We start from the raw sequence: 26130 nt of genomic DNA on the forward strand, positions 1-26130 counted from the left end.
ATCGGTTTAGCTGCTCGGATAGCAGATTTTTAAAGTGTGTTGAGGGAGATAAAAGTCTCCAACTTCAGAGATTTTTGCAATTCGTTCCAGTCGCAGGCAGCAGAGAACTGGAAGGAAAGGCGTCCAAATGAGGTTTAGCTTTAGGGATGATCAGTGAGATACACCTGCTGGAGCGCGTGCTGCGGGTGGGTGTAGCCATCTGACCAGTGAACTGAGATAAGGCGGCACTTTACCTAGCATAGCCTTGTAGATGACCTGGAGCCAGTGGGTCTGACGACGAACATGTAGCGAGGCCAGCCGACTAGGGCATACAGGTCGCAGTGGTGAGTCGTATAAGGTGCTTTAGTAACAAAACGAATGGCACTGTGATAAACTGCATCCAGTTTGCTGAGTAGAGTGTTGGAAGCTATTTTGTAGATGACATCGCCGAAGTCGAGGATCGTAGGATAGTCAGTTTTACTAGGGTAAGTTTGGCGGCGTGAGTGAAGGAGGCTTTGTTGCGGAATAGAAAGCCGATTCTTGATTTGATTTTGGATTGGAATGTTTGATATGAGTCTGGAAGGAGGTTTGCAGTCTAGCCAGACACCTAGGTACTTATAGATGTCCACATATTCTAGGTCGGAACCGTCCAGGGTGGTGATGCTAGTCGGGCGTGCGGGTGCAGCAGCGAACGGTTGAAAAGCATGCATTTGGTTTTACTAGCGTTTAAGAGCAGTTGGAGGCCACGGAAGGAGTGTTGTATGGCATTGAAGCTCGTTTGGAGGTTAGATAGCACAGTGTCCAAGGAAGGGCCGGAAGTATATAGAATGGTGTCGTCTGCGTAGAGGTGGATAGGGAATCGCCCGCAGCAAGAGCAACATCATTGAGTATACAGAGAAAAGAGTCGGCCCGAGAATTGAACCCTGTGGTACCCCATAGAGACTGCCAGAGGACCGGACAACATGCCCTCCGATTTGACACACTGAACTCTGTCTGCCAAGTAGTTGGTGAACCAGGCAAGGCAGTCATTAGAAAAACCGAGGCTACTGAGTCTGCGATAAGAATATGGTGATTGACAGAGTCGAAAGCCTTGCCAGGTCGATGAAGACGGCTGCACAGTAATGTCTTTTATCGATGGCGGTTATGATGTCGTTTAGTACCTTGAGCGTGGCTGAGGTGCACCCGTGACCGGCTCGGAAACCGGATTGCACAGCGGAGAAGGTACGGTGGGATTCGAGATGGTCAGGATGTCTGTTTGTTGACTTGGCTTTCGAAGACCTTAGATAGGCAGGGCAGGATGGATATAGGTCTGTAACAGTTTGGGTCCAGGGTGTCTCCCCCTTTGAAGAGGGGGATGACCCCGGCAGCTTTCCAATCCTTGGGGATCTCAGATATACGAAGGAGAGGTTGAACAGGCTTGGTGATAGGGGTGCGACAATGGCGGCGGACAGTTTCAGAAATAGGGGTCCAGAATTGTCAAGCCCAGCTGATTTGTATGGGTCCAGGTTTTCCAGCTCTTTCAGAACATCTGCTATCTGGATTTGGGTAAAGGAGAAGCTGGGGAGCTTGGGCGAGTAGCAGTGGGGGGGCGGGGCTGTTGCCAAGGTTGGAGTCGCCAGAGGGAAGGCATGGCCAGCCATTGAGAAATGCTTGTTGAAGTCTTCGATTATCACGGAATTTATCGTGGTGACCGTGTTACCTAGCCCTCAGTGCAGTGGGCAGCTGGGAGGAGGTGCTCTTGTTCTCCAATGGACTTTACAGTATCCCAGAACTTTTTGAGTTAGAGCTACAGCGATGCGAATTTCTGCTTGAAAAAAGCTGGCCTTTGCTTTCCTGACTGACTGCGTGTATTGGTTCCTGACTTCCCTGAACAGTGTGCATATCGCGGGGCTCTTCGATGCTATTGCAGTTCGCCACAGGATGTTTTTGTGCTGGTCGAGGGCAGTCAGGTCTGGAGTGAACCAAGGGCTATATCTGTCTTGGTTCTGCATTTTTTGAACGGAGCATGCTTGTCTAATATGGTGAGGAAGTAACATTTAAAGAATGACCAGGCATCCTCAACTGACGGGATGAGTCAATATCCTTCCAGGGTACCCGGCCAGGTCGATTAGAAAACTGCTCGCAGAAGTGTTTTAGGAGCGTTGACAGTGATGAGGGGTGGTCGTTGACCGCGGACCCGTGGCGGATACAGGCAATGAGGCAGTGATCGCTGAGATCTTGATTGAAGACAGCAGAGGTGTATTTGGAGGGCAGGTTGGTCAGGATAATGTCTATTAGGTGCCCAGTTTTACGGATTTAGGGTTGTACCTGGTGGGTTCCTTGATGATTTGTGTGAGATTGAGGGCATCAAGCTTGGAATTGTAGGACTGCCGGGGTGTAAGCATATCCCAGTTTAGGTCACCTAACAGAACAAACTCTGAAAGCTAGATGGGAGCGATCAATTCACAGATGGTGTCCAGGGCACAGCTGGGAGCTGAGGGGGGTCGGGTAGCAGGCGGCAACAGGAGAGACTTTATTTCTGGAGAGATACATTTTTAAATTAGAAGTTCGAACTGTTTGGGCTTAGACCTGGAAAGTATGACAGAACTTTGCAGGCTATCTCTGCAGTAGATTTCAAACTCCTTCCCCCTTTGGCAGTTCTATCTTGACGAAAGTGTTATAGTTGGGTATTGGAAATCTCAGAATTTTTGGGCCTTCCTAAGCCAGGATTCGGACACGGCGCAAGGACTATCAGGATTGCAGATGTGTGCTAGGAAGTGCTTGTGTTTGAGTGAAGGGCAAACATTAGGGAGGAGGCTTCTGATGTTGACAATGGGCATGAGGCCAATGGCTTTTTTCTATCGCAATGAAGTTCAACTAAGAGTTTGAAGGGTGACTGGGGACATAGCAGGGCCTGGTTACCATCCACCACATTCACGCGGAGGAACCCAGAGGCAGTTAAGTAGGATGAGGGTGCGGCTAAAAGCTATCTACCACGACCACCTGCGGAATCGCTAGAGCGTTGGGACAAAGTAGAATAATAAGGAGCAGATTATGCGGCCGTAGGTAGAATAGAATTGCGGCCAATAATGTGCAGACAGGTCCCTGATGGTGAGGGGCGAAGCGGGGTGGGTACAGCGGAGCCCAAGCCCAGGCAGTCTGTGTTAAGGTGCATGATAAAGAGGTCTTATCTCTGAGACCATGCTAGGTGGTTCAATGGGTAGAGGTCATCCGCATCGTGTCTGCCTCTCTCTTTAGCTAATGCTGTCTGAGAGCAGCTGGGCAGGGCGAATAGACAAGCAATAACACAATGACATCACCCAGAGAGAGAGAGAGAGAGAGAGAGTGGGGGAGAGTGTGAGCGAGCCAGAGAAAGGGAGAAGGCTGGAGCAGGCCAGCTCAGATGCAGAGAGGCTGGAGAGTGAAATGAGCCTGTGTGAGTGGGAGAGGACCATACAGCACTCACTCAACAGGGGATACAGCTATTTCCGGAAGATTTTGCAGATTTTTTCCCTCTCTTCCATTGCACCTCTCCCCCTCCCCCTTTCCCCTTCCCCTCATCCTCTGTCAGCCCCTCTCAGCCTCTGCTTCAGGCTGCTCCTCCGGGCATGCTACTTAAGCCAAAGTATGGCCGCTTTCGCAACGACTCTGTGACCTCCTCCGACGACCTGATGCAGAGCTTAGCCATGAGCGGCAAAGTTGTGGCCACCCCTGTGGTCCTCTCCTCCGCCCCCAGCCTGCTGCTGCCCCCCCTGCCTCCTCTGGAGTCCATCCCCGGGTCCTCCTCCGCAGCCCCGGCCCTAGCCGACTCCCCCTGCCTGGACGGGGAGCAGGACGCCACCACCACTTTCTGCATGCTCATTCCCAGGATGCCTCAGTGGAAGTTCTCCAACACTCTGCTGAGCAGGAGCCCCTCCAACTCCAGCTCCAGCTCAAGCTCATGCAAGGACTCCGGCAAGACTGCGGCCCCCTCATCGCAGGGCTCGCACGGCCCCAGTGGCCCTTCGGCCCCCAGTGGTCCCGTGGCAAGTCTGGCTGCTGTTTTGAACTCCTGTGACCCTGTGTGTGTCACCCCCTGTTCCCTACAGGCCATCAGCAGGCAGAGATCTGCAATGCGCTCAGCCAGTCCAGGGGGCCACGGAGCAGGGGCTGCAGAGGGCACAGGGAGCCCTGGGGGCCACAACGGCTTCAGGACAGGGATGAACCGCAGGACCAGGGTGGAGGGCATGTGGCTGGGAGGGGAGGACTTCAACCAGAAGGGCAGCTTCATCCACAAGCCCTCCCAGGGATGGCTGCACCCAGACAAGAATATCACAGGCCCTGGGGCCTCCTACATTGTCAGGGTGAGTCACCATGCATGCAGTCCCTCTACAGCTCTCTGCATTACCCACATATTGTTTTCATTCTGTGTATATTAAAGCACTTCTGCATTGCATTTTTTTAAGGGTCGTCTTCCGTGCTGTTAAATACTGTATCTGTCAGGGATAATTTGACAGCTTGTTGATGCTTTCCACCCAGAATTCCTGTTATCTTGTTTACAAACAAACCTGTAGAATAGTGAATAATTTAAATCCCTTTTGGAGTAAAGCTTTAATAAGACAACACTGTCAGAAAGATATCCTGTTTGCAGATGACGTTGGGATGTCTCATTCCTTGGAAATAATATCAGAATGTTAAGATGATAAACCACCCTAAGTGTGTCTCTTGGATACAATGGCATTAGGATGCCGGGCAGTGTGTTATGCAGCCAATGTGTCGAGGCTGAGGAGTTAGATGGCTCTCTCTGCTTTATGTGGTGTGATGTAGTCGGCTGGGGAGACTGCGTCAGCCTTCAGGCTTTCGGGTGGGTGGATGTCAGTTGAGTGAAATAAAGAGAATGGAATCGTAAACTGAACAACAAATATTGCATGTGGTGAATGAGTGATACGTGGAGTCAGAATCTATATTAATAGAATGTGCATAACAAAGCACAATCATTTAAGGAGGTTTATCTCTAGTTTCAATGAAGTGTGTGTGTGGGAGGGGCATGTTTTGTGATTAGCCTGATTGTTTGCGCCTAAGTGAAGGATTGGATGTCATGTTACTTCAGACAGACAGACATACATTACATCGTCGTAATCAGTGACAACGGTTATTTCCTTGTTACAAATCCTGATGGTAGTGGATATTATGGAATGTGTTATCGCACATTGGGTTAAAATACACCTGAAATAACAAATGATAGTATTGTTGATAAAAAGCTTTTCCTGATCTCCCAACACAGAAGCAAAAAAGCAAATATACAAAGATTTAGATATCATTTCCTGGTCTAAGCTGGTGACTTTGGCTCACAAAGGGTTACATCCGAGGCAGAGTGTTTGACGTCAATGTCAATGATCTCCCCCTCCTTTACTCCCCCCAGCCTCAATAAAACGACATGGCTCTTTATTAGCCCAGTCTAGGCCCAAGCACGCTTTGTAATTACATTACACACAGGCACCATTCATTCCTATATTCAATTACATTTAATCACAGTCATTTGCATCACATGTACTGGGGTAGAACTAGCGTGACATAGCAGGGTATTCTAGTCCATCTGTAGTAGCAGACAGTAGAGAGAGAACACTCAGCCAGGGGTTTCCCTCAGCTCTAATCCTGCTTTCCTCACATGCCTAACATAGTCCGCAGCTAAGCATGCTACAAGGAGATAAAATACCTAAGAGCATTATAGGAAATATTTCATTACTGTTACGCCCTGCACCAGTTTTCATTAGCAGTTTGCTGTAGCCTACCATTATAATAATAGTTAAATGGCCCCTGCAGCCAGCCAGGCAGATAAGATGGCAGTATATATATATATATACTGTTAAATGGCCCCTGCAGCCAGCCAGGCAGATAAGATGGCAGCATATATATATATATACTGTGTATATATACTGTATATATATATATATTACTGTCTGTATGACAGCAGATTTCTGCTGCGCTCTGCTTTTCTCTCTGCCATCTTTATATCTTTGTATCTTTATTTTATTTTTATTTAACCTTTATTTAACTAGGCAAGTCAGTTAAGAACAAATTCTTATTTACAATCACGGTCTACCAAAAGGCAAAATGCATCCTGCGGGGACGGAGGCAGGAATTAAAAATAAAAATAAATGAAATAATAATATAGGACAAAACACACATCACGACAAGAGAGACACCACAACACTGCATAAAGATAGACCTAAGACAACACAGCATGGTAGCAACACAACATGGCAGCAGCACAACATTGTAGCAGCACAAAAAAGGGTACAAACATTATTGGGCACAGACAACAGCACAAAGGGAAAGAAGGTAGAGACAACAATACATCACACAAAGCAGCCACAACTGTCAGTAAGAGTGTCCATGATTGAGTCTTTGAATGAAGAGATGTGCTGCTGCCATTGTTTTTATTGTTGTTTTTTATTTTCTTATTTTACCAGTTAAAAAAAACACATTCTCATTTACAGCAACGACCTGGAGAACAGTTACAGGGGAGAGGAGGAATGAGCCAATTGGAAGCTGGGGATGATTAGGTGGCCACGAGGGACAAGTTGTTAATTTAGCCAGGACAATCACCCCTACAATAAGTGCCATGTCATCATTAGTGACCATAGAGAGCCAGGACACCCGTTTAACGTCCCATCTGAAAGACAGCACCCTACACAGGGCAATGGCCCCAATCACTGCCCTGGGGCATTGGGATATTTTTTTAGACCAGAGGAAAGAGTGCCTCCTACGGCCCTCCAACACCACTTCCAGCAGCATCTGGTCTCCCATCCAGGGACTGACCAGGATCAACTCTGTTTAGCGTCAGAGGCAAGCCAGCAGTGAGATGAATGCCACATTGTCTTCTCTCTTCTCTGCTGGAGGGAGACACAGGCAGACAGACAGGCAGACAGACACCATTGTGCACATTTCCTCCCAGGCACTTCCTCCCTGTCCCTGCAGCCAGCCGACCACCCCGGCAAGCTGAGGCAGAAGCTGTGGTGTGGTGGCCCTGCATCTGCATCTTCCACAGCCATTCCACTGCAATGCAGGCCTTCTGAAACCAAACCCACACAGCTGTCATCCACCCACCCTGACCTGGAAAACTGCAACATGAGAAATACTAAGAGAGTTATTCAGCGAAAAGAAAAAAGACTTGCACCTTGGTTGGACTGTAAGGTAGCGACAGTGCAGTATAACTTTTCCACCTAGAAACATGAGCCCCTAGCCAGTATCTCCCTGCATCTATCTAGAGAGCCGAGCATCAACGACATAGATATTAGATCGACTTTGGCTGGAGACTTGAACAGGATGTTCTTGGATAGAGGGACCAAATTTGCCTCTGTAATATGATAGATACCCTTTGTTGACAGTCACTTCCTTCAAGGCAAGGCAACAGTGAAGATGGCATGTCTTTCAGAGGAAGAGAGCTGGCTAAGAAGGACACATTTTCAGAATTTCTCTGGAATGTTTCTTGGAAACGCTGCATCACAGGTTTCTGGAAGGGAGTATTAGAGATTATGTCGGGGGGGCAGAAGTAGAGCAAAGCGCTCGAAAGCACAGTGTATCGTCCAAGAGAGAGTGACAATGAAGGCATTGAGAAGAAGCTAGAGAGAAGGAGAGGTAAAAGGAGGGAGAGGAGGAGACTGTCTGACTGATGGAAGACTTCCCCTGTCTCCTAATCTGGTTAGGGTGCTTGTTTAGCTCTCAGGCAGTGGAGTTAGCCTGATTATTTCTTTCCCTGTCTCTGGCAGCAGCCAGCCACAACAACAGATCCAGACAAACTACACATACAGTAACAAGACATTGATTGAGCTTGAGTCAAATGAGGATGCATAGGTTGGCTAAGCTCATACACCTGTGAAAGTGAAGGGGACTACAGTATACCTATCCCATACACTGAATGTACAACACATTAAGAACGTTCTTCCTAATATTGGGTTGCCTCAATTCATCATGGGCTCTACAAGGTGTTGAAAGAGTTCCACAGGGATGCTGGCCCATGTTGACTCCAGTGCTTCCCACAGTTGTGTCAAGTTGGTTGGATGTCCTTTGGGTGGTGGACCATTTTTGAGACACACAGTAAACTGTTGAGCATGAAAAACCCAGCAGTGTTGCAGTTCTTGACACAAACCAGTGCGCCTGGCACCTACTACCATACCCCGTTCAAAGGCACTTAAATATTTTGTCTTGCCCAATCACCCTCTGAATGGCACACATACACAATCCATGTCTCAAGGCTTAAATATCCTTCTTTAACCTGTCTTCTCCCCTTCATCTACACTGGTTGAAGTGGATTTAACAAGTGACATCAATAAGGGATCATAGCTTTCACCTGGAATCACCTGGTCAGTCTATGTCATTGAAAGAGCAGGTGTTGCTAATGTTTTATACACTCAGTGTACATACAGCAGGTTGATACTGTATAGTGGAAGCACAGTCAACTTGGTGTGCTCTTTAAAAGTAGCACAGTAATGCAAATGTGTCTGCGTAGGTGTATCAGTCAATCAGTGAGAATTGTGTGTGTGTGTGTGTGTGTGTGTGTGTGTGTGTGTGTGTGTGTGTGTGTGTGTGTGTGTGTGTGTGTGTGTGTGTGTGTGTGTGTGGTGTGTGGTGGTGTGTGTGTGTGTGTGTGTGTGTGTGTGTGTGTGTGTGCACTCGGCTGATTTGTTGTCTATATTGGTGATCTGTTGTCTATATTGGTTTTGGTTTGCGGTGGGTGTGGTTGTCCCACTTAGACCTAGAGGACATGTCATAAGCGGCATTGTTTTAATTAGAAAAATCCAGATTAGCCAATCCACTCTGCCCCTGGCTCTGTCACACCTAAACACCCATGGATTTCAATTGCTAATCAAAACAAATAAATACAACTGACAAATGTGTCCTTTTCTGTGAGCTGTGTACGTTGGGCCTCCGGGCATGATGCATAGACAGAGAGGGATTTTAAAGGAGATGTGGCCTATTTAAAACTCATTTAAATTGGCTTCGAGCTATGATGTTTATATTACTCGCTGCTGATATGGTTCAGTAATACAGCCCATTTATTGTCCTAGTATATGTAGCATACGTATGGTGTATAATAGTCTTTTTGGTAGTAGATGGGAGTTTCAGTATGACTAATAACAGACTCCAGTGGAACCCTGGTGATGGAGTAACCTCTCCCAAAGCACTTTCCCTGGTCCCCCGTGACACACACTCTCACAAACACACACCACACACACTACACACACACACACACACACACACACACACACACACACACACACACACACACACACACACACACACACACACACACACACACACACACACACCCACACACACACAACACAAACCCCACACACACACAACCACACACACACACACACACACACACACACACACACAGACACACACACACACACTCCTTTGGGGCCTCTGAGGCTGCAGCTCCCTAATCGAATACCCATTATTACCACCTTAACCTGACCATTACCCCGTCCCTAACACTGCCTGCAAATGACTGGGCCTCAGTCATATTGACTATGTTACTATATGGGGTATTAGTACTATGGTATAGATATTTTTCATACTGTACAGTAATGTGTTAACCATTTCTGAAATACATGCCACACTGTGTGTAACCCATTGCCGTAGTGCCATGTATCAGTGAAAAAGGTGGTCATGACAGTTCCTGTCTTGTAAAGTACTGTATGTATTAACGACCCTCTAATTAGATTGAGAAAAGGAATCTAGAGAAGAATAAATCTGGGTTGGAAATCTGTCATGTAATAAAGTATGTTGTTTTTCTGTCTTTGCAGTACATGGGCTGCATTGAGGTGTTGAAGTCGATGCGATCGCTGGACTTCAACACTCGGACCCAGGTGACGAGGTAAGCGAGAGTTGAGTATGTCCTGCTTGTGATGAGTCAGTAGAACCCGATCTGAGCAGAGGGAGAAGGTAAACACAAGTCACAGTGATACCAAATCAGGTAGAGATTCACAGGCATGCCAGTCCTGCTTTCCCATGTAATGATATCACTAGAGGGAAACAGTTCCTGCAGAAGGCCCAGAATACTGTGTGACATTTTGACTGAGCCATTTATGCAAGTAAATGGCACATGTGAGCTTTTGCTGTGTGTGTGACTGTTGGCACTCACATGTGTGTTTGTGTGTCTGTGTGCGCGGGGCTCCTTGCCTGAGTTGGAGCAGTGTAGTCCCTCCCTATATTTCTCTCCTCCATGATCGATTGTCAGTAATCTGAGCCCACACACACACAGGGCTTAAGTGCTGGGGGAGAGGCAGAGATGGAGTGATGGAGAGATCTATTATTGATGATGCTCGCTAATGACTGTGGAGAGCTGAGCTGCAGTGGTCCACATGGACTCTACCCTGCCTGTCTGTGGGAGACAGAGTAAAACAACAAGGAAGAAGGAAGTGGGAGAAATATAATGTTTATATGGTTTAAAGAGCAGAGATTGAAGATGGATGTATTTATGACAGTGTTATGGTAAGATCTATGATATAATGAACTTACCAGTGCTCCGTTTGAATAATTTAGTAACGAGCTCAGTTGTCATTGCTTTCAGAATGACATTTGTTTACACTATACCGTTATTGTTTTTCCTGTTTTTCCTGTTCTGCTTCTATTCGTTTTTTTCCTGTTGTGTATTTTCTGCAGTCGTTTGTTATTGGCAGCTTAACAAAAAGCCTGTCATTCCCCATGAAACAACTTCAAAGACTGCCTGGCGATTAAACCACTGATTATTTGTTGGTCCAGCATGAGTCTGGAGGTCCTCTTTGACAGGTCATGCAGTGTCATGGTTTTGAACCAATATGCTCCAATGGGACTGTACTTGGCCAGGACAGAGACTGCAGACTAACACACCAAAACACTCACGCCCAGGATCCATGCACTGCTATTCTCCCAGGCCTCAAGTTGAGTCACATGCAAATGCTGTTTTCCAAAACTCTCTTAAAAGTCCTTTACTGGAGATGAACGCTGATCCTTGACTCTAGCTGGTGCCACCACCTGTCCTCTCTGTCCCCTGACAGACGCTGTGTTCCGGCTATCTCTGCCACCACACAAGGGGACAACATCATCAGACATCCTCACTCATTAGTCCCCAAGGCTGCCCATGCTAACAGTTAGAGCAGCCTAATGGCATAGAATACACTGCAGTAGTACACCACAAAATGTGGCTCTCCCATTGCTTCTGAATCAGGAGGATAAATGGAGAGGAAAAGTAAGGCTAATCGAATAGAGCCTAATGACCCCATAAATCCTCAGACCAAGACATCAATCATGCTGAGATGTTTTTGTTCCTTACCCAAACAGAATTTACTGGGGAGAATGTGCTTATGTGAACTCAGCTGAATAGGATATTGATATTAAGTGTTCCTCCTGTTAGCCTTGTGTAAACTGAGATTAGACATCTTCTGTCCTGCTTTGATCTGAGGGACCTCACCATGACCTTTGAAGTGAGATGGATTGGTGACCCCTGACCTCTAACCTGAGGCTGAGGGAGGGGCTACTGACCTGCTTTCTCTATAGCTTACGTAACCACTTCACCCATAGGCTGTCTATAGGTTGATGATGGAGTACAGTTAGACTTTTCAACCTTTTCCCCATGTAGCTGCTTGATGCTGAATTCCAAATTGACCCCTAGCCCATATCCTCTTTAGTAGATCTGAGTGGATTGGCTAGGTGTATCCAACATGGCAAGATGCTCTTCTAGCCTATCAAAGGGCAAGATGGAAATATTACCATGATGCTCAGAACTAGAACTCTTCAAGGGTATGGTTAAGGGGGAGATATGGGATTCAGTATGGCTGTAACTGTCTCGTCTTAGTGTGTTGTCATTGTGACCCCTTTGCCTCTCCTCTTTCCCTCTCCACCCACCCAGGGAGGCCATCAACAGACTGTGTGAAGCTGTGCCTGGGAGTAAGGGGGCCTGGAGGAAGAAGGTGGGTGAAAAAATATGTTGATGCAACACTGTAGTTAAGTGTGTGTGTGTGTGATGCTAACCCAGGCTCTGTGCTCCTGTCCTGAAGAACATTAACAAGGCCCTGCAGACCATCATGGGGAAGAGTAACCTGCGCTTCGCTGGTATGGGCATCGCTGTCAACATCTCTATAGAGGGCCTCAACCTGCTCATCCCCACGACACGACAGGTTAGGGATCCCCTCTCTTCAACTAACCACAGAACATAGCACAGGATATCACACCCAGGGCCATCAGTGGAGTATGGCAGTCGCATATCCTAGCTCAAGACCAAAAATAGGCTACAAAAAAGTAGACCAAAATTATTCCAATCCCGATTCAAATGTATTAGTTGGCTGGCTTTATGACCATGCAGAGCATCGCTCGGAGAGAAGCTACCAGTCTAGCCTGCATGCCTTTCTCTCACTTTAAAGTGGAACTGAAACGCTCAAATCAACCTACATCATTGTTTTACATGTCGATGTTAGGTTTTCTTGTTGAATGTGCTTTTAGAACATAATATTATACGTTTTTTGAGCGCTTAGCACAAGCTTAGAGAGATGTGGCCGCAGCCATATTGAAACAACGTCATGGGAATGGTAGAGCATCCGTGTGCCTACTTTACTCATGGATTTTTTAAAACAAGAATCTGATAAAGAATGAATAAACTTAAAGTTAAAACTACCAATTTGAGATGAAAAAACAACAAAATACACACAATCATGTTAACAAGCTTTTATAAACCGGTTAAAAATCCACTTGCATACATTTTTGAGCTCATTCAGCTGTAGGCTACATTACAGTGATTTTCACATGGGCAGTGGATCTACTTTTACCCGACATTGTGTAAGCTAGCTAAATGCATGATGTCCACAAGAACAAAGTTGGTAGCTAGCATCGAATAAGCCGGAATAGTCCAGTCAAAAACCCACTTGCACATGTTTTTGTGTTCATTCGGCGAGTAAGGTCTAGCTGTGTTAAACATTACTAGTAGTTTTGACTTTGGCATCGGATCATACTGTGTTAGCTGAAGTTAAGGCCTTTTCTCACCAACTGCTTTGCTGTCACGATCGTCAAAGGGAGAGAGAGAGGACCAAGGCGCAGCGCGTGAAAAATACATCTTCTTTAATGAAGGAAAAAACAACCACTTACAAAATGAACAAAACAAACGATCGTGAAGCTAAACTGAACTAAGTGCACACATGCAACATAGAACATACATAGYCAACTACCCACAKAAGCCTACTGCCTATGGCTGCCTTAAATATGGCTCCCAATCAGAGACAATGKATGACAGCTGTCTCTGATTGAGAACCAATCCAGGCAGCKATAGACAWAACTAGACAACTATACTCTACTCTGCCCCATACACATACAACARCCCATAGACTAGACAAAACACACAAAAACAACCCACCCCAACTCACGCCCTGACCAACTAAATAAATAAAAGAAAAAGGAACAATAGGTCAGGAACGTGGCATAACCCCCCCCCCTTAAGGTGCGAACTCCGGGCGCACCAGCATAAAGTCTAGGGGAGGGTCTGGGTGGGCGTCTGTCCACGGTGGCGGCTCTGGCGCTGGTCGTGGTCCCCACCCCACCATAGTCACTACCCGCTTTCGTAGCCTCCTCCAAATGGCCACCCTCCAAATTAACCCCACTGGATTAAGGGGGCAGAAACGGACTAGTTGGAGCGACCGGACTAAGGGGCAGCACCGGACTAAGGGGCAGCACGGACTAAGGGGCAGCAGCACAGGATAAGGGGCAGCTCCGGACTGAGGGACGGCAGCTCCGGACTGAGGGACGGCAGGCCGGACGTGAGGGACAGCTCCGGACTGAGGGACGGCAGCTCCGGACTGAGGACGGCAGCTCGGACTGAGGACGGCAGCTCCGGACTGAGGGCAACAAACGACTGGCTGCGCTGACTTGGCTGGCTCTGGCGGATCCTGGCTGCTGCGTCTGGCGTAGGTCTGGTGGTGGACGCTGTGCTGTCATGGCTGGTGCGGCTCTGGCTGGTGCACGCTGGATGAGGCTCTGGCTGGTCATGGCTGTAGTCGTCTGGCTGGTCATGGCTGTATGACGGCTCTGGCTGTCATGGCTGGATGACGGCTCTGGCTGGTGCATGGCTGGATGACGGCTCTGCTGGTCATGGGCTCGCTGACGGCTCTGGCTGGTCATGGCTCGCTGACGGTCTGGCTGGTCATGGCTCGCTGACGGCTCTGGCTGGTCATGGCTCGCTGACGGCTCTGGCTGGTCATGGCTCGCTGAGGCTCGTGGCTGTCCGGTCTGGCAACTCTGGTGATCCGTCTGGCGGAAGGCTCTGGCTGTCCGGTCTGGCGGAAGGCTTCTGGCTGATCGGTCTGGCGGAGGCTCTGGCTGTCCGGTCTGGCGAAAGGCTCTGGCTGATCGTCTGGCGGAAGGCTCTGCTGATCCGGTCTGGCGGAAGGCTCTAGCGGCTCCTGTCTGGCGGAAGGCTCTAGGCGGCTCCTGTCTGGCGGAAGGCTCTAGCGGCTCTGTCTGGCGGACGGCTCTGCGGCTCCTGTCTGGCGGACTGCTCTAGCGGCTCCTGTCTGGCGGACGGCTCTGTAGGCTCATGGCAGCCGGGCGGCTTTGCAGGCTCATGCAGACGGGCGGCTTTGAAGGCTCAATACAGACGGGCAGTTCATGCGGCACTTGGCAGACGGACAGTTCAGACGGCGTAGGGCAGACAGGCAGTTCAGGCGCCGTTGGGCAGGGTGCAGTTCAGGCGCCGTTGGGCAGACGGGCAGTTCAGGCGCCGTTGGGCAGACGGGCAGTTCAGGCCGGCTGAGACGCACTGTAGGCCTGGTGCGTGGTGCCGGAACTGGAGGTACCGGCTAAGGACATGCACCTTCAGGCTAGTGCGGGGAACAACAACAGGGCAACTGGACTCTCAAGGCGTCTATAGGCTGGTGCGTGGGTACCGGCACTGGTGGTACCGGGCTGAGGGCACGCACATCAGGGCGAGTACGGGGAAAAGGAACAGTGCGTACAGGGCTCTGGAGACGCAACGAGGAGGCTTAGTGCGTGGGTGCCGGAACTGGTGGTACTGGGCTGGAGACACGCACCATAGGGAGAGTGCGTGGAGGAGGAACAGGGCTCTGGAGACGCACTTGAAGCCTGGTGCGTGGTGTAGGCACTGGTGGTACTGACCTGGAGCGGGGAGGTGGCGCGCGGAAAATCACCGGCCGTGCAGGCGTACTGGCTCCCTTGAGCATTGAGCCTGCCCAACCTTACCTGTTGAATGCTCCCGTCGCCGACCAGTGCGGGGAGGTGGAATACCCGCACCGGGCTATGTAGGCGAACCGGGGAACCATGCGTAAGGCTGTGGTGCCATGTAAACCGGCCGAGGAGACGCACTGGTGGCAGATATGTAGGGCCGGTTCATGACATCCGGCACAATACTCAATCTAGCCCTGCCAGTGCGGGGAGGTGGAATACCCGCACCGGGCTATGCACACGTAAGGAGACACCGTGCGCTCTACTGCGTACAGGTGTCTGCCCGTACTCTCGCTCTCCACGGTAAGCCTGGGAAGTGGGCGCAGGTCTCCTACCTGCCCTCGGCCCACCACCTCTTAGCCCCCCCCAAGATTTTTTGGGTTTACTCACAGGCTTCCTTGCTAGTCGCGTACCCTCATAACTTCGGTTCCTCTCTCCGGTTGCCTCTGCTCTCCTAATCGCTCCAGCTGTTCCATGGAAGGCGATCTCTTCCTGCTCGGATCTCCTCCATGTGTAGCAACCCTTGCCGTCCAATACATCCTCCATGTCCACGAGTCCTGGTTACTTTTCCGCTGTTGTTGTTTCGCTCACGCTGCGTTAGATTCATCGGTTGGTGTGTGTAAGTTCTGTCACGATCGTCAAAGGGAGAGAGAGAGGACCAAGGCGCAGCGCGTGAAAAATACATCTTCTTTAATGAAGGAAAAAACAACCACTTACAAAATGAACAAAACAAACGATCGTGAAGCTAAACTGAACTAAGTGCACACATGCAACATAGAACATACATAGACAACTACCCACAAAAGCCTACTGCCTATGGCTGCCTTAAATATGGCTCCCAATCAGAGACAATGAATGACAGCTGTCTCTGATTGAGAACCAATCCAGGCAGCAATAGACATAACTAGACAACTATACTCTACTCTGCCCCATACACATACAACATCCCATAGACTAGACAAAACACACAAAAACAACCCACCCCAACTCACGCCCTGACCAACTAAATAAATAAAAGAAAAAGGAACAATAGGTCAGGAACGTGACATTTGCGGTCTTTTCGTCCAAATCCGTCTTATTTTCATATACTGTGTTTTTATTGTTGTCAAAATGAAAGCATTCTCATTGAGGCTACTAACATGCATTGTAATCTGTGCTGCCTGTCAGACGAACCATTCAAGGGATGTCATTGGTGACACGTTATCAAGATGGCGGCACGTAGTAGTCAGATGAGGCAATTTCCAAACGTTTTAACATAAATATGAGTTTTAGCAGTTTTAAGGGTAGCATCATGCTTCTTTATCACATTTAGTTAACAAAATCATCTTAACTAACTAAAATATTTCAGTTCATCTTTAAGAAGGCAAAGAGCAGAGACAGTGCCAGACAGTTTGCTTTGCCGGTCAGACATTTAGGCAGTGCACCAATTGATTTGAATTTGATGTCTGCATTTGACCTCGGCCTAGTAAGCCTCGTGGCCAGCTGTTTTATGCATCTGTTACTTTCACATTGATCTCGGCATTTGAAGTTGGCCTTGTTGTGACTTGACAGCGTGTGTTATGCATCTATTTCACGTTGCACGGTATGGGCCTTTCCACAAGTAAATGCATCATTTTATGATGCGGTTGACATTGTATATGCATTTTCTGTCACGCCCTGACCTTAGAGATCCTTTTAATTCTCTATTTGGTTAGGTCAGGGTGTGACTAGGGTGGGCAATCTATGTTTTCTATTTCTTTGTTGGCCGGGTATGGTTCCCAATCAGAGGCAGCTGTCTATCGATGTCTCTGATTGGGGATCATACTTAGGCAGCCTTTTTTCCACCTGTAGGAATCTTGTGGGATCTTGTTTTTGGTACTGTGCTGATGTTACGTTTCGCTTTGTATTTGTTGTTTTTTCGGTGTTCATTTAATAAATTAAAATGTACGCCTACCACGCTGCACCTTGGTCCGATCCTTCCATCTCTAAACGAATGGAACAGAAGATCCCACCACAAACGGACCAAGCAGCGTGGCCAGGAGGAGCAGACATCCTGGACACGGGAGGATATCTTGGACGGTAAGGGATCCTGGACGTGGGAGGAGATCCAGGCCGGAAAGGATCGCCTTCCATGGGGCAGACGGAGGCAGCGAGGGAGGAACAACGATGACACTGGGTTCGCGACCACGACGGAAGCCCGAGAGGCAGCCCCCATTTTTTTTGGGGGGTGGGGCACACGGGGTGGTTGGCGGAGCCAGGGTTTAAACCAGAGCCAACTCCCCGTACTCACCGTCGGGAGCGTGTGACCGGGCAGGCACCATGTTTTGCGGTGATACGCACTGTGTCTCCAGACCACCGTCTGCAGTCCGGAGTCTCCAGCGACAGTCGGCAGTCCTGAACCTCCAGCGACGGTCGGCAGTCCTGAGCCTCCAGCGACGGTCGGCAGTCCAGAGCCTCCAGCGACGGTCGGCAGTCCAGAGCCTCCAGCGACGGTCGGCCGTCCAGAGCCTCCAGCGACGGTTCCCGGTCCGGAGTCCCCGGCAATGATCTACGGTCCGGAGTCCCCGGCGACGATCTACGGTCCGGAGTCCCCGGCGACGATCTACGGTCCGGAGTCCCCGGCGACGATCTACGGTCCGGAGTCGCCGGACCGTAGGGAAAGCTAGGGAATGGCAAAGCTAGGGAATGGCAAAGCTAGGGAATGGCAAAGTGGGGTGTGGGTGGGGGGCAATCACACTTCATATCACAAACTTGGCTATGGCTAGCTCACAGCAGGGTAGTGCAACACAATCAATTGCTATCTTTTTAGCTTCCTGTTTTAGGATAGCTGATTAGTAGAAGATGTGATATTGATGTGGTGAAGGACTGATATAAAGTCTGCACCTTCCTTTCTTTCTCTCTCTCTTTCACAGGTGATAGCACACCATCCCATGCAGTCCATCTCCTTTGCCTCTGGGGGAGACACGGTGAGAGTTTGTAGCATAAGTGCACTTTAGGCTTTCCCTGTTTTCCTCTGTGTGTTTGTTGAAATGGGCCGCTTGGTAGACAGCATGTCTGACTTGGCTGCTTTTGACCGTTTTCCAATCCTGTGACCATCTTATTCAATTATATCCTAATTCATCAGAATTTATTGAGGTTTTTCCCTATGTTGCAGGACACGCCCGATTATGTTGCTTATGTGGCCAAAGATCCAGTCAACCAGAGAGGTATCTTCAGTTCACCGTTCTATTTCATAAACAGAAATAATGCCTATTATACGTCCATGCAGTTTCTTCCTGGCATTAAGTGCATGAGGGTTTAAAGACAATATGGTTCACTAACAGTTTAAGTTAAACATATTGATGTTTCTAACTATTCTTTAAAATATAAGTTGTTATGCTCACAGGGGCGTTGCAGCATTCACATCCTCTGTGTTCTCTTCAGCATGCCATATCCTGGAGTGTTGTGACGGTCTAGCCCAGAATGTCATCAGTACCATCGGCCAGGCCTTTGAACTGCAGTTCAAACAGTACCTCCACAGCCCTCCCAAAGCCATCCCCACCATGGAGAGGTGAGACCAATGATGTATATATACACTAGATCAAGCCTGATGATGAGTTGGTTATTTTAATCAGCTGTGTAGTGCTAGAAAAACAAAACGTTACCCAGGACCAAGTTTGAGAAACCCTGCAATAGATGACTGATAGGAGATGCTGTGTTGAAGCCACCGTGCCTCCACCATTGTAGAACATAGTTAGGAAGCTAAAGAAATGCATTTATTAATGTCTACATTAGTTTTTGCCACATTTATTCTATTACAGACACCTTCGTGCATACTTTTAAATTAGATTATGTGAGCTAAACATTTTTTTTTAAGTATAGAAAAACATATAAAACAATATGTATTTTTGGGCGACCTGACCAAATTCACATAGTAAGTTAGAGATCTGTCATTCTCATTGAAAGCAAGTCTAAGAAGTGGTAGATCTGTTCTATGTTCACTATTTCTATGCTTCCCATTCTTATGTTTTGTTTTTGCGTTTTTTACTTTGGTTTTGTACACCAGCTTCAAACAGCTGAAAATACAATATTTTTGGTTATGAAAAAGATATTTCACAGCGGTTTAGATGGTACAATGATTCTTTTCACCATACTTCCTTGTTTTGTCACATAAACTGAAGTAAGGCGAACTATTCGAGTTTTAACAACCAGGAAATGGTGTCGCGACTTTCTGCATAGTGCACCTTTAAAGTCACATTTTTTGAGATGACTAATGTTACTGTCCCCACTACAACAACAAAAAATACTTAAATACACACAATGTTTTCATCCTATGTGGTTAGCACACATTGGTACAGTGCAAGCACGGTGTCCTATTTAAAGCGTTGACTTGCATTTTACACTGACACACACTCAACTTGATATGAAACTTGTCCTTTTTTCTCAGGTGTTAGAAATGTGATATGCTGCGCTCAGATTTCAGCCCATCATCCTGTTTTGATCCCAATTAAATCAAAACTGTTATTTAAAGTGTAATGTGTTTCGCTGTGTCACCGGGTAGACGGAAGAACTCTACTGTACCTGCTCTGCTCTTGATTCAAATGTATCTCCTGCTACCAACAATATAACCATTCAAACCTAGTGTTTTATGTTATCGGCTGTGGAGGATGTCGGATTCCTTTTCCTTGTCACATTTGGAAATTAAATTACCTCTATTCTAATCGTGTCACCTCAGGAACATCAGGACAGAGGACTCGGCATGGGGTGATGACGAGGACTCCTCGGAGCATGACTACTACAACAGCATCCCAGGGAAGGAGCCTCCTGTTGGAGGAGTGGTGGACTCGAGGCTGAGGCCTTGTACGGCCTTGCTGGGCCACGTCCACAGCCAACCACAGAGCAAGGCAGCGCAGGTGATTCCCCAGCCTCCAGGATTACCTACATAAACCCTTTGATCTAGTATCTGTGGACACACGACTGATGACCTTGCCTGCCTTTCCCCCATAATGTCTATAAGAGAGAGCTGTGGGCTTACAGTAGCAGTGAACTCAATAACTGTAGATGTGCCTGCTACATAGTTACAAGAGATAGACATCACAGGAGATAGAAACCAGGCCTCTGGGTTGCCTAATTGGTGAGAGGAAAGTCTTCCTTATACCCTACAGTCTATACTGAGGATTCAAACATATGGTGTCTGTAGAAGTGTATTACATAGGCAAGAGAGGAACTATTTATTAACAGGTGGTCTGAAGAGCCATAAAGACGCACATGTCTACTATAAGTAATGCAAATGAGATTTTGTGGAATCTGTTTTTAGATGGGTTCTCCGGCCAGGAGAGACACTGCGTCCTACCCCTCAGGTCAGCTGTGCTACGAGCTTCACTGGGACACTGAGAACAACGGCAGCTCAGGTGAGACACCATGTGGCCTGATATGGTACTGCAGGACACAATACTGCAAGTCATAGGCATTATAATGGTTGGGTAAATAATTAATTTTCGTTCCCATATCATTTCATCAAAGTATATACACTACATGGCCAAAAGTATGTGCTCGTCAAACATCTCATTCCAAAATCATGGGCATTAATATGGAGTTGGTCTCCCCTTTGCTGCTATAACAGCCTCCACTCTTCTGGGAAGGCTTTCCACTAGATGTTGGAACATTGCTGCGGGAACTTGCTTCCATTCAGCCACAAGAGCATTAGTGAGGTCGGTCACTGCTGTTGGGCGATTAGGCCTGTCTCGCAGTCGACGTTCCAATTCATCCCAATGATGTTCGATGGGGTTGAGGTCATGGGCTCTGTGAAGGTGAGTCAAGTTCTTCCACACCGATCTCGACCAACCATTTCGTTTTGGACCTCGTTTTGTGCACGGGGGCATTGTCATGCTGAAACAGGAAAGGGCCGTCCTCAAACTGTTGCCACAAAGCTGGAAGCACAGAATCGTCTAGAATGTCATTGTATGCTGTAGCATTAAGATTTCCCTTCACTGGAACTAAGGGGCCTTGCCCGAACCATGAAAACAGCCCCAGACCATTATTCCTCCTCCACCAAACTTTACAGTTTTCAGTATGCATTGGGGTAGGTAGCGTTCTCCTGGCATCCTCTAAAACCAGATTCGTCCGTCGGAATGCCAGATAGTGAAGAGTGATTCGTCACTCCAAAAAACGTGTTTCCACTGCTCCATAGTCCAATGGCGGCGAGCTTTACACCACTCCTGTTGACGCTTGATCTTAGGCTTCCGTGCAGCTGCCCGGCCATGGAAACCCCAGCACAAGAACTCCTGACGAGTGCTGACGTTGCTTCCAGAGGCAGTTGTTGCAACCAAGGACAGACGATGTTTACGCGCTATGCGCTTCAGCACTCGGCGATCCCGTTCTGTGAGCTTGTGTGGCCTATCACTTCGCGACTGAGCCGTTGTTGCACCTAGATGTTTCCACTTCACAATAACAGAACTTACAGTTGACCGGGGCAGCTCTAGCAGGGCAGAAATTTGACGAACTGACATGTTGGAAAGGTGGCATCCTATGACGGTGCCACGTTGAAAGTCACTGTGCTCTTCAGTAAGACAAACATTGGCAGTAGAATGGCCTATGAAGATTGCATGGCTGTGTGCTCGATTTATACACCTGTCAGCAACGGTTGTGGCTGAAATAGCCAAATCCACTAATCTGAAGGGGTGTCCACATACTTTTGGTAATGTAGTGTGTTAGTAAACTGAGTTGTGATTGACAGGTCTGACATCAGATGGGTACCTGCGGGCAGACGGCCATCCCCCGGGAAGTAGAGACTATGAAGAGCACCTGTATGTGAACACCCAGAGTCTGGAGGGCCTGGAGCAGGGAGCAGAGGGCCATAGGGGTGCCAGGGGGCCAGACAGCCCCAAGAAAGACATATTTGACATGAGTGAGTCTCATCAACAGCTACCCATCTGCTGAACACAGCCACTGACACAATAGAGATACCGTTATTATTCAAGATGTGGGGAGTATCTGGGCAATTGGGTTGGCATGTATGGATGATGTCATTCATGTTACAGGTTCCGTGTGTGCCATGCATGTGTTTTCACTCTTCCTGGTTCTCTGCAGAACCCTTTGAGGATGCTCTGAAGATGCACGAGGCCGGTGGTAGCGGTGGGGTGTGCGTGTTGGAGGACGAGTGGCCCAGTCCGCCCCGGCGTCGTGCCCCTGTCGCCCCCACAGAGGAGCAGCTTCGGCGGGAGACCTGGTACCATGGCCGTATGAGCCGCCGGGACGCTGAGAAACTGCTGGTCCGAGACGGGGACTTCCTTGTACGAGACAGTGCCACCAACCCAGGCCAGTACGTCCTGACGGGCATGCACTGCGGTCTGCCCAAACACCTGCTACTGGTTGACCCAGAGGGAATGGTGAGTGATAATCGCTGAGTGATAAACAATATTGGATGGGGAAATTATGGTCTATGGGGCTGGAGAGTATACAGAAGACTCAAGGCTACTTATGTAAATAAGATATTTCTGTTTTTTATTTTTAATACATTTGCAAAAATTTCTACCAACCTGTTTTCATTTTGTCATTATGGGGTAATGTGTGTAGATTGATGAGGATTATTTAATCAATTTTAGAATAAGGCTGTAACGTAACAAAATGTGGAAAAAGTCAAGGGGTCTGAATACTTTCTGAAGGCACTTTAAATAGTTTACTGAAATGATGTGTCAGTCACCTGAAATTTGAATTTGTTTATTTAGCTACAGTCAAGCATTAGCATTGTTGTGCTAGTACAAAACATGCTAAAGAATAATAGTGGTAGCACCCCTCTTAGCAATTGCTCCAGAAAGCTGATACCTGTATAATTTTTACTTAGCTACAGCCTAGCATGAGCATTGTTGAATGCAAAACAATGGTGGTGGTAGCATCCCTGTTAACATGCATCAAGAAGTAGCCATTTAAACTCTTTGTGTGCTACTAACATCTGTTAGCCCACTCCTCCTCGTCACTGCCAGGTACGAACCAAAGACATGCTGTTTGAGAGTATCAGTCACCTGATCAGCTACCACCTGAAGAACGAGCTGCCCATCGTGGCAGCCGAGAGCGAGCTGCACCTCAAACAGGTGGTCCGGAGGAAAGAGGGGACAGCGTTCTGGAATGGTAAGAGACAGAAATGACAGCCCAAAGTGATTGTGCTCAGCACTGCCTAGTTCTATTTGAATGACTGTTTTGTGATAACCTTTGTTTCAGTGTGGGCAGTTTATTGATACATTATAGTGTCTTAATAAAGTTTATGTTCTAGATTTTTGTGTTCTGCTGGTCTAGTTCTTTAGTATGTGTTTGATTGATATCCTTTGAAATCCTTGCCTGTTTTACTAGGAGTCAGAGGTGTGTCCATATAACCCCCAGGGAGGAAGATCTTCACTTTGGCATATCCCCAGAATCAGAGCTTTCGCAGGGGTAGGAGGACACAGGCAACTCCCTCTGTCCAGGACCCAAGGGCATGGCTGCAGTACCTGGCTGCCTCCGACAGTGCCGACAAACTTTCCACCATCTCCACCTGAACTCTCAGGAGAGAGGATACAGTCATTAAGCTAACCGACGCCTCAGAACAGCCCAGCCAATCACAAGGATGGAATGTGAGGTCACAGTCACATTCAGTAGTTGTTCCATAGGAAAGCATCATTTGTGAGTGCATGATGATGTTGCACCTCATACTGCTGATGTCATACGCAGTCCCAGAATGATTTGGGTTCCCTGTGTCTTTCAACGGACAAATGTGAACATTGTATATGATATGTGAGAAACTCCTGGCAGCAAAATATCACTAAATTGTTTTATCAGAATGCAGTTCTTTGCTCCTCAGACACTGGGATGCTTTAATGGACTTTTATAAACTGTTCATTTGCAGCAGTAGCACCTGCACCTTCATGATTTATTCATATGTAATCTCAGGACCTAATTCTGAAGGTGTTAAATATCTGATTGCATTAATTGAAATATGCTTCAGAGATACAGTACTAACCAGACACCAACCCTGAAAATGTGTCTGTCTCTGTCCCATCCATATCCACAGGAAGTCTGCATAACACAACATTGGGACTATACAGTTGGCCAAAATACATGGGTAGAACTCCGAATATCAATGTGTTCAATAATAACCACATGCTTGTCAAAGTGTTTGTATGGGACAGTCATAGCTCGTCAGTGAATACCTACCCAAGTTGTGTGTTACCATTGCTACTGTGTGAAGTTATCACACTGGTCAGAGCCTGTGCTCTCAGAAGGCAGACTACATTACTACAAATGACTCAGTGTAAAGATAATTAAGACCCATAAAATAGTTCAGTGCCTTAATACTTGGTGTTTCATATCTTTCCTCCCAAATCACTTGTGCAGTATCATACATTCTATATATACCACAGCAGAAGACAGTAGTGTGTGCTGCATGTATGTATGCCCTGAGAGCAAATGGCACATTTTCTTGCCATGCCAAATCACACTTTAATCAATGAATGGAGTGGACTGAAAGTCAAATCATCCCTTTTTATTGTGAAACTTTCTATAAGCTGCTGATGTATGGGATAGGGGGGGTGTAAATACTGTAGAACATCCCATAGTGTGTTCTGATTAGCTGTCCTCTTTTGTGTGCTTCCTATTCTATTGTACCAGTCCTCCAATCAATAATCTTCATGAGCATAGGCCCTTACTGATTTGATCACCATCCTGTGTTGTTAATGGCAACATGTTTTATCAATAGATAGGGGATCTCCTGGTATCTGCTGTGTCTTTGTCTCAGTCCAGGCACAGGGAGACAGAGGACATGGCTTTCTGGGACGTTAGTGTACTTTACAGTATGCAACTTTTCCAAATGACCCCTTTGCTTTATCAGGCCTTTCTTGTATCTACTCTTCTTTGAACTAAATACATTTTTTTCAATAAAATTTGTCAAAATTAAGGTTATTCAAGTGTGGGGTTTGTGTTAAATCCAATCCACATCATTTGGGGCGGCAGGTAGCCTAGTGGTTAAAGCTTTGGACTAGAAACCCGAAAGGTTGCAAGACAGAATCCCTGAGCTGACAAGGTAAAAATCTGTCGTTCTGCCCCTGAACAAGGCAGTTAACTCCACTGTTCCTAGGCCGTCATTGAAAATAAGAATTAGTTCTAAACTGACTTGCCTGGTTAAATAAATTAAAACTCTTCCTCTGTCTGGATTGATTAGGAATGTAGGCTAATGTTGGATGATGTTTAAAGTGAGATGTACATACAGTATGGAGCGGCTCCATGAAAAGTCCAGCTGTCAGGCATTATTTGAGCACATGGCCCAATGAAGACTGGTCTTTTCCATTTAAAGGACCCATGAGCAACAACATGTGAAGTTCCTAGAAGTATGTCAAATGAAAGCTAAAAGTATATATTTTTTTTAATTAAGGCTATATACATTTTCCACCATTTCCCACCCTTAAAATTAGGAATAAGCAAAGGCTTTGATTTCTGGTCAAACAGATGGAAAAGGGGTCTTAGAAATCATCTACAAGAAAAAGTCATAAAACGTACATTATATTTGTATATCTATTTAGCATACATCACCATGAAGAAAATGACATTCATATCCATAATTATGGATTTCTGTATAGTACAGATCAGGGGCAAATTATGAAATTCCGTTACCACAATGTTACCGGGTGTAAATCCACTTCACTTAGTGTAGTTCAATAACCAAAATATATTTTTTCAACTTCAATGTGTCATGTCATAGCTGACACCCATTCTTTCTGCAGACATCTTGAATCTTAATTCAGAGCAGATATTTAACAGTTTTGGGAAAACGTGGACACAAAATGGGAGATTTTACAAAAATTCTCTTACCAAACTTGTAAATTGTTAAAATTAGTTGTATGGTTTGTTAAACTTTTAAATCAATGGTTTTTCTTTGGAATACATTTTAAGTGAAAAATCGGCGTCTCTGTGCAATTCCGTTACCATGGAATTGCCCGACCCCTGATATCCCTGACCTAGCCTAAAATAGATCAAGGGAATATATGGAAAGCA

The 26130-nt window shown here is 47.1% G+C and overlaps 1 protein-coding gene across 3 annotated transcripts in view; it reads left to right on the forward strand.

Moving 5' to 3' along the window:
- The window catches only part of shc2 (SHC (Src homology 2 domain containing) transforming protein 2), a 34828-nt gene extending 10724 nt beyond the window's left edge, over positions 1-24104 (forward strand). Inside the window, exons 2-14 of one of the 3 annotated variants that reach the window (XM_070446125.1) lie at positions 4047-4301; positions 9756-9826; positions 11840-11900; positions 11988-12107; positions 18045-18098; positions 18287-18338; positions 18556-18682; positions 19847-20024; positions 20429-20522; positions 21848-22018; positions 22201-22499; positions 23070-23238; positions 23458-24104. In XM_070446125.1, the coding sequence (XP_070302226.1) occupies positions 4071-4301; positions 9756-9826; positions 11840-11900; positions 11988-12107; positions 18045-18098; positions 18287-18338; positions 18556-18682; positions 19847-20024; positions 20429-20522; positions 21848-22018; positions 22201-22499; positions 23070-23238; positions 23458-23480 (1650 nt within the window). In that variant the 5' untranslated portion in view covers positions 4047-4070 and the 3' untranslated portion in view covers positions 23481-24104. Of the gene's footprint in view, positions 1-3479; positions 4302-9755; positions 9827-11839; positions 11901-11987; positions 12108-18044; positions 18099-18286; positions 18339-18555; positions 18683-19846; positions 20025-20428; positions 20523-21847; positions 22019-22200; positions 22500-23069; positions 23239-23457 lie in introns of those variants that run through there. The other 2 variants (XM_023998977.2, XM_023998979.2) reach the window with 2 other exon arrangements.
- The last annotated feature ends 2026 nt before the right edge of the window (positions 24105-26130 follow it).

Source organism: Salvelinus sp. IW2-2015, linkage group LG13, assembly GCF_002910315.2.
Source record: "Salvelinus sp. IW2-2015 linkage group LG13, ASM291031v2, whole genome shotgun sequence".
NCBI classification, from domain to species: domain Eukaryota; kingdom Metazoa; phylum Chordata; class Actinopteri; order Salmoniformes; family Salmonidae; genus Salvelinus; species Salvelinus sp. IW2-2015.